Genomic DNA, 8,798 nt, shown 5'->3' with positions numbered 1-8,798 from the left:
TGAAAATCAATATTATCTTTGCATCAAGACACGTTTGAACAATATTTTCGTGTGAAATATACATTAAAATGGTTTAAAAATTACCTTATTTTAAAATTCAATTCAACCTTATTATAACACCTCAGTCCCACATCAATAAAATATAGGACTTCTGTTCTATTTATAAGACACAGTAGTACTATTAACTGCAGGAATAAATCATAACTTTTTTGGGCATTTTTGGGACTTGTTGTTTACACAAGCTAAGTGCATCCAGACCAGTAGTTTTCGACTTATTTCAGACTCGAAATCGAGACTTATCCCGATTTTCGAAAAAAACTCAGGATTTGATTTGGGTTGTCACCCCAATACACTAGCTATTATTAAGATATAAAAGTAAAGTTAAAAAATAATAAAATATTGAGATATTAATGAAATAAATATTTTTTTAGATAAGTATTGGTACAATATTTAATCTTTGATATAATTTTGGGTATAATACCCAAAATAATGTAAATTTAAATATAAATTTGAGTGTTTTCACACTAATGATATGAAAATATAAATTTGAAGTTTGGTTTAAACGGAGTTAACATTTAAAGTTCGGTAAAAAATGCCATAAACATTACGGTAAGCAATATTGTGCGCTTTGGTTGTCACGTTGTGTTTGACAAATTTTGATTTATTTAATATTAAGAATTCAATCACAAAAATCTTGTTACGAGTACCAAAATCTGCTTCGGATCAAAAGTCTAAAATTTTGATAACTTGCACGAGAAGTATTCCTGTATATGAATTACATCAGTTGATATTACCTAATTTCTTAAACTATTCAGATTATATTCGAGCTCTGATTAATCTTTCAATCAAAATCTCTTAATTCCAATTAACCATTCCTACAGCTAATTTATTAGATGTACTCATTTTCTCTGAGTCAACAAAATATATGTAATTAATTGTTTCAGTGGATATTAATTTATTAATCACTGCATATTTGTATAAAGATATGGGAAATAATGGAGACAAACATATCATTCAGTTGATTTAAAATTGGACCCACCTCCATGTACTCATCTTTCCAATTGGGCCAAATGCTAAACATTTACACTAACGACGTCGTTTCACAAGCCCCAACGCTGTCGTTAATAAAAAACATTTTAATGGGGGAAGAGCATCTGGTTTTGTATTCCCAACCAACAGTAGCTGCAGTCTTTGTGGTCTCCCAATTGTAAAAGAAAGTGGAATAAGAACAGAAATTTAAAGAAAAAGTTTTTATCTTTTTCTTAAAAATTCAGTCTTTAAAATTTTGATTTTAGAGTCTTTTAGCTCCATTTCTGATTTCTTGATTTGGGTTTGTTTAATTAAGCTTGAATTTAAGTGGGTTGGTTTTTGTTTAAGTCTCATTTCAGTGTTTTCAAGATCCATTTCATTGTAAACAAGGTATGTTTGTATCTATCCTTTCTTTTTGTTTTTGTATCGTTTGTGTTTTTGTAGTAGTTGATTAGGTAAAAGATTAATGTGGGTTTGTTGAGTTTAGATCTTATTTATGCTTTTTTGTGGTTTTTAATTTTCTTAAACTGATGAGTGTTGTATTTATTTTTTTGATTTTTAGGTTGTAACTGAAGCATGTGAAGGGAAGTTTACAATTTTAATTGTGTTTTTTTTTGTGGATTGAAATGTTGTGAATTGATTGGTTTGAGATTGCAAGTTTTGTGGTAGTGGAGTCTTGTATGTATTTTTGGATTGTTGGGTAAGTTTGGTTGGTATATACCTATCTGGCTACTGTGGAGATCTGGGAAATATTTCAGCTTTTATGCCCTATGAAGAGGGCTTTTTTTCCTTCTGAATCATGTAAAGATACACATTTCAATTCTGTTATTCCGCAATCTTGGCTTCAAGTCGAAAGAGGGAAGCTTTCTAAATTCTCTGCGCAGTCTCCTTCGTCTGTGTAAGCTTCCGATTCTTTGATTATGTTTAAATTCTTGGATTTATAAGTTTATAGGATACCATGATTGAATTATTTTGCTTGTTGATGTTTGTAGAGAATCGTTTATTAAGGTCCCAGAACCACAAATTCTTCCATTCTTTAAGCCTGTTGATTATGTAGAAGTTTTAGCTCAAATTCATGAAGAACTCGAGTCGTGTCCTCCACATGAGAGGTCAAACCTCTATCTACTTCAGTTTCAGGTATTTAAGGGGCTTGGTGAAGTCAAATTGATGAGGCGAAGTCTCCGATCAGCTTGGCTTAAGTCTAGCACCGTACATGAAAAACTTGTCTTTGGAGCATGGTTAAAATATGAGAAGCAAGGAGAAGAACTAATTTCGGACTTGCTTTCCTCATGTGGCAAGTGTGTGAAAGAGTTTGGAATGATGGACATTGCTTCTGAACTTCCTAGTGATGAAAAATCGAAGAGTTTAAAAGACAGAAAGGCAAATGAGAAACATGTCCCAAGAAATGTCTCTTTTCGTATTGGTAATGAGACTATACAGTGTGATAGGCAGAAAATGGCTAGGCTTTCAGCCCCATTTTGTGCCATGCTAACTGGATGTTTTGCCGAATCACATTATGAAGACATAGATTTCTCTGAAAATAATATTTCTGCTGCTGCTATGAGAGCGATCAGTGACTTCAGCCAAACTGGATGCCTGGATGAGGTCCATCCAGATATTTTGTTAGAAATATTGATATTTGCCAACAAATTTTGCTGTGAAAAGCTTAAGGATGCTTGTGACAGGGAACTTGCTTGTCTGGTGTCCTCCAGGCAAGATGCCGTGCAACTCATGGAATATGCTCTTGAAGAAAACTCCCTTGTTCTTGCTGCATCATGTTTGCAAGTTTTCCTACATGATCTTCCTGATTCTTTAAATGACAATCGCATGGTTGACTATTTAACACATGCTAATAGGCAACATAAGATAATCATGGCAGGCTCAGCAGCATTTTCACTCTACTGTTTCTTAGGCGAAGTGGCCATGACTGTGGATCCTACCTCAGATATAACATCCCTATTATTAGAACAACTATTAGACTCTACTGAAAATCACAGACAGAGACTGGTAGCATATCATCGCTTGGGATGTGTAAGACTACTGAGAAAAGAATATGATGAAGCTGAACGGCTGTTTGAGGCTGCTTATAATGAAGGTCATATTTATTCTGTTGTTGGGTTGGCCAGACTGGCCAACATCAGGGGCAAAAAAAGTTGGTCTTTTGAGAAACTGAGCAGTGTCATTTCTTCTTGTACACCACGTGGATGGATGTTTCAGGAACGTTCCCTGTATGCTGAAGGAGATGATAGTTGGCAAGATCTTGAAAAAGCAACTGAATTAGACCCCACACTCAATTTCCCCTACATGTATCGAGCTGCATCCTTGATGAGGAAAGAAAATGTTCAATCTGCTCTTGCAGAAATTAATCGAATACTTGGTTTCAGGTTGGCATTAGAGTGTTTGGAGCTCCGATTTTGCTTCTACCTAGCCCTAGAGGACTATCAATCAGCCATTTGTGATGTTCAAGCAATTCTTACACTTAGCCCAGATTATAGGATGTTCGAAGGACGTGTTGCAGCATCCCAGCTCCGTACCCTTGTACGCGAACATGTTCCTAACTGGACAACTGCAGATTGTTGGCTGCAATTGTACGATCGATGGTCTTCAGTTGATGATATTGGATCCCTCTCTGTTATATACCAGATGCTTGAATCTGATGCTGCTAAAGGTGTTCTATACTTCAGACAGTCTTTGCTTCTCCTTAGGTATGTTCCATTACTTTACTTCATCTATGCTTTTAACGATTATGTATTGTGGTAATAATATTACATATGGCTTATTAGTTTTTGAACGTTAAGGTGCACTAAAATCTTGTTGGAAACGAGTCATGTCTATAAAGAATTGTATCTCCAAATTAAATAATTTAACCATCTGTGCCATTTTTACCAACTTACCGGAGATTAAGAAATCGGTGGTGCTGCGCCATTATGCGAAACTCTCAGTCTCTTCATTATTCTGTTTAATGTATCTAATCTTATTAAAAGAATTAATTTTGCAAGGATTGGCACAAGTGAAAAATACCTAGAAACACATGCGCGCGCACACACATAGTTATGTTCTATTGCTGATAACATATAAGCATATCTATCCTAAATTTATGGTCTGTAGATGGGTACAAGATTCTCGTTATTGTTGCCATGATATACCTGTAACGGGCTCTTTCAAGAAATCAGAGTTTCCATCTTACATTTTTACCTACTGTATATTTCCTTGAGACATTGCTAAAGAGCAGTACTCTGGCCTCTTTCAGTTACAAATGAGGTCATTTGTTAAATCTGAACAATCAAGATAAACATAAATATGCGTAGTGAATGAATAATATTGATTGATAAAAAAAATATTTCAGAATAATCAAATTTACCTATTTGACCATGATTAATTATGTTTGCTTGATAAATATTATATTTGATATGCCTAATAACATTTAATCAAAGTTATAATTATCGTAATAATCCTTTATAATTTTTAAATAGATCGTAAACAAAGCACAATTGTACTGATTTAGTGCAAGTAATTAGACACATAGATCATTGTGTAGTTAATAAAGATAGAATTTACATAAATAATTTTTTTTATATCAAATTATATATATATGATTATTTTGTTTAGTTATTTTAATGTTATTTTATACAAGTTTCTATAAATGCAACTAGGACAGGACCTTCTTTTCAATCTATAAGGAATGATTGCAAGCATTGAAAAGCAAAAAGTACACTTCAAAAAAAACAGAATTTAGCATTGGTTAATAGGACATGAAATTTTTGGAGACAGTCAGGAAAAGTGATTAACATATCATTTGAATCATTTAGCTGAAATTTGGAGGAGCAGTCGTCCAGAAAAATAGAGTCGTTCAGAGACCTAAAGTATAAAACAAACGATCTAAACACTAGAGACAAGCGTGGTTCATTTCATATGCTCTCCTTCACCCATTAACAACTGATCCTTTAGCTATTATACACTACTAGTTTGAGAAACCCAACGCTCTTTACTATATAATAAATACTGTGTGAACAAAAATAAAAAAGTGGGAATGAGATATTTACATGATCTCATATACATGCAAATGCAATTAAGTAAGGTATATAAATTACACCAGTACTACACAAATTTGTACGTCTATTTTAGTTATTATTATTGTTTAAAATTAATTTGAAATATTAATTTGAGATATTAGTTATTATTAGTTATTATTACTATTATTATTATTATTGTTTAAAATTATTTTAGTTATTATTATTATTAGATATTAGTTATTATTATTGTTTAAAATTATTTTTGTTATTGTTTAAAATTATTTTAGTTATTAATTTGAGATATTGAAATGCTAAAAGGTTGATTTTTCGATATAATTAGGTGTGCAAGATTGTGGTTAAGATTTTTTATTTTTTTTAATATGATGTTAGTTCGGTGAAGGGTGTTTAATACGATTTAGTTTTTGCTAATTCATGGGTTATCAGGTTAAGTTGTCCAGAAGCAGCTATGCGAAGTTTGCAGTTGGCTCGCCAGCATGCATCAAGCGAACATGAACGTTTAGTTTACGAGGGATGGATCTTGTATGATACAGGTCATTGTGATGAAGGGCTGCGAAAAGCAGAAGAGTCTATAGCCCTGAAGAGATCTTTTGAAGCCTTTTTTCTGAAGGCCTATGCATTAGCTGACTCTAGTCCAGATCCATCTTGTTCATCTGCTGTTGTCTCTCTTCTGCAAGATGCCTTAAAGTGTCCCTCGGATAGGCTACGGAAAGGACAGGTATTTATATTTTGAAACTGCAGTCTTGAAGTATTTGAATCCTTATCATCCTTACCAACCGAGTTTATAGATTATACTATATGGGCAGCGAAGAAGGCTTTATATATATTCATTCAATGTGGGCATGATTCCAAAAATTAGCATATTTCTGATTATTTGATTTGGCAGGCCCTGAACAATCTGGGTAGTGTTTATGTTGATAGCGGGAAATTAGACTTGGCAGCTGATTGCTACATCAATGCCTTAAAAATTCGTCACACTCGAGCACACCAAGGGTTAGCTCGTGTTCATTTTCTCAGAAATGACAAGGCTGCTGCATATGAGGAAATGACCAAGCTGATTGAAAAGGCCCGGAACAATGCATCTGCTTATGAAAAGAGATCAGAATACTGCGAACGAGAAGAGACAAAGGCAGATCTAGAGATGGTCACTTTTTTAGATCCTCTTCGAGTATATCCTTACAGATATCGAGCTGCAGGTTAGATCCCCTACCCTCATTTTAGCCCATTTTAGGTTCTCTAGTTTCCATATGTTGACCGTAAGTCCGTAACAAAAGTGGATGCACCAAATAATTTTGTCTGAACTTGACTGGTTGATTCACCGTCTTTCACACTTTACCTGAATAATATAGGAGAAAAGTTTAGGAAGAATTATTTTATTTTGATCTTGAGGTATTACTGTAAAGAAGTAAAGCACTATATAAATAAAATAACTGATGGTTTTTCTTTGTTATACCTATTATAATGGATTTCTATTATCAATAAATCGATATGGGGGTGATGTCTTCTATGTTTCTCCTTTGTTTTCTGCAACTTTCTCTTTTTTTTGGGCATACAATGTTAATCGTTATATGTGATCTTTTGGCTGGTCGGTGTCCAGAGGACCGGACACGTATGTGGTGGCCGCTTTTAAAAATTCATAATATATATATATAAATTTTATATGAATAATAATAATATTTATTTATTAATATTAGTAACCGGTTCGGTTCAGTTTTTATCGTTTCTGTTGGAACATATAACCAGAACCGAGCCATTTAAATCGGTTCGGTTTTTATTTTTCAGTTTCGGTTTCGGATCGGTTTTTTCTCAGCTCGGTTTTTCCCGGTTTTTTCCGATTTCGGATTGGTTTCGGTTTTAATTCGGTTTTTTGCGCTCTCAGCCCTACTGCTGATACCAGAATTCCCTAGTAGCATATAGATAATGATTTGATAGTAAATTCAAGAGATATTTGGAAATACTGTAATATCATTGGAAGTCCGATACATAGCTATAATTGGTTCTATAGCTCAATTAATAACCAAGAATAAAAATAATTAACCAATGCATAGCTCCAATTAAATGGAAAATGGAACAAATTAAATATCGGTTCTTCATGTAGAACCTATGATAGCTATAGTTATTATTGCCAGGAAAAAAAGAGGAGACAGAGTGCCTCCGGTAAATGAGTTTTACCTTGGATATATATCTCTTTCAGCATTAGCATTGGAGTCTAAATTTTTTTTAGCACAAACAATCACTTTTTTGGTTTCCAGATATCTAGAAATAGCTATAACTATTTTTGCATCAGACTTGTCAGTTGTCATACATCACAACCTTTTTCCTTCTAGTTTTTCCCCATCATATATACTTGCATAAAGTGTTACACTTGCTATTATTCCTCTTGCAGTTTTGATGGACAACCACAACGAGAAAGAAGCCATAGCGGAACTGACTAGGGCGATTGCTTTCAAGGCAGACCTTCACCTTCTACATCTACGTGCAGCTTTTCACGAGCACATTGGGGATGTTCTTGGTGCCTTAAGAGACTGTCGAGCTGCTCTCTCAGTTGACCCAAATCATCAAGAGATGCTGGAATTGCATAGCCGGGTAAACAGCCAAGAGCCATGAACCAAACAAAAAAACAGAAGAAATAGTCTATATAAAATTGGAAGGTGGGGGAGTGAAAATTTAATTATTGTAATTGTCACTAGGTTATAATTCTAGTGAAGTACATGTCTTGTTTTCCTTTCACTCTTTTTACTTCTCAAAGTTTTAAACTGTCTTTACTCAATTTCGCAAATACAGATTAGTCAAAATTAAAAGTGGTATGGTGTTGGCTTTTAGTTTTTCGTTCTTTTTTCCAGGATATATGCTTTTTGATTGCGATGAGGCGAACAAAAATAAGTGTCGTTTCTGATACGCAAATACATTTTACCAACATTTGTTGTTATGAAGAAGCGGGATCTCTACAAAATGTGTCACCTTAGTGTACCAAAAATCACGTATTTCACAGAAAGCCCAGTATGAACCGGAGGAAACCTGGACCTTTGCATCGGGTTCATGGAAAATACTATCCCATCACGAATTGAAGATGGTGCTTAAAAACTGAAATAGGAAAAAAAGTTCCATTGCCGGGAATCGAACCCGGGTCTCCTGGGTGAAAGCCAGATATCCTAACCGCTGGACGACAATGGATGATGAAATTTTAAGCTCAAACTTTTGACCTTGAACCCTGTAAAATGGATGATGAATCCATTTTTTCAATTTGTTAGTTCATCCTTCGTCCAAGTTTTGAGTTTAATTCTAACTAGCATGCGAAACACGAGTCATTTTCTAAAAAAAAAAATTATATATCATGTAATTATAATATTCTTAGAATAACTCCAAATTATCCTTATATAGGCTTTTAAGTCAAATTTTGAAAAAACGGAGATAAAATTTCTCTCCAACAAGCTCTCTACCCCCCTCTATAATAATATTAGGAGTTTCGAATGCTTCCTTTATTTTTAGGAGTGAATACCCCCTCCGCAACTATTATTATATTATATTTTCTTTACCCGTATATTTTCTTTACCCGTATATTTAACATAAATGACTTTATTGAGAAAAAATAGAGGTATATAGTGAGTTTCAGAAGAATTGTTGGAGGAATTGTTTGATTTTGGCTTCTAAATAATTAGGACCTCATTTATTTATATTATTTGTAGTAAAGATGCAAGGAGGTTGTTGGAGTTGCTCTTAGTTGTTTTCTTATTTATA

The 8,798-nt window shown here is 33.8% G+C and overlaps 1 protein-coding gene and 1 non-coding gene across 2 annotated transcripts; one reads left to right on the top strand and one right to left on the bottom strand.

The window, feature by feature from the left end:
* Positions 1 to 1,122: 1,122 nt before the first annotated feature.
* On the top strand, positions 1,123 to 7,882 carry LOC141708506 (ETO1-like protein 1). Its single transcript, XM_074512167.1, has 6 exons — positions 1,123 to 1,419; positions 1,592 to 1,927; positions 2,022 to 3,734; positions 5,487 to 5,778; positions 5,947 to 6,256; positions 7,447 to 7,882. The coding sequence occupies exons 2-6, from the start codon at positions 1,800 to 1,802 to the stop codon at positions 7,665 to 7,667; spliced, it is 2,664 nt and encodes an 887-aa protein (XP_074368268.1). The 5' UTR covers positions 1,123 to 1,419; positions 1,592 to 1,799; the 3' UTR covers positions 7,668 to 7,882.
* A 280-nt stretch (positions 7,883 to 8,162) lies between these two features.
* Positions 8,163 to 8,234, bottom strand: TRNAE-UUC (transfer RNA glutamic acid (anticodon UUC)). Its single transcript has one exon. It is a non-coding gene; the product is annotated as a tRNA-Glu (tRNA).
* Positions 8,235 to 8,798: the final 564 nt, after the last annotated feature.

The sequence above is a fragment of the Apium graveolens genome, chromosome 2 (genome assembly GCF_009905375.1).
Source record: "Apium graveolens cultivar Ventura chromosome 2, ASM990537v1, whole genome shotgun sequence".
Lineage (NCBI taxonomy): Eukaryota > Viridiplantae > Streptophyta > Magnoliopsida > Apiales > Apiaceae > Apium > Apium graveolens.
This window is presented reverse-complemented; position numbering and strand designations above follow the sequence as displayed.

Excerpts from the sequence above, each read along its gene's own strand:
- LOC141708506 (XM_074512167.1), top strand. The coding sequence starts at position 1,800 with ATGAAGAGGGCTTTTTTTCCTTCTGAATCATGTAAAGATACACATTTC. Across the intron at positions 3,735-5,486 it reads CAGTCTTTGCTTCTCCTTAG|GTTAAGTTGTCCAGAAGCAG; the intron begins GTATGTTCCATT and ends ATGGGTTATCAG. Across the intron at positions 5,779-5,946 it reads ATAGGCTACGGAAAGGACAG|GCCCTGAACAATCTGGGTAG; the intron begins GTATTTATATTT and ends TTGATTTGGCAG.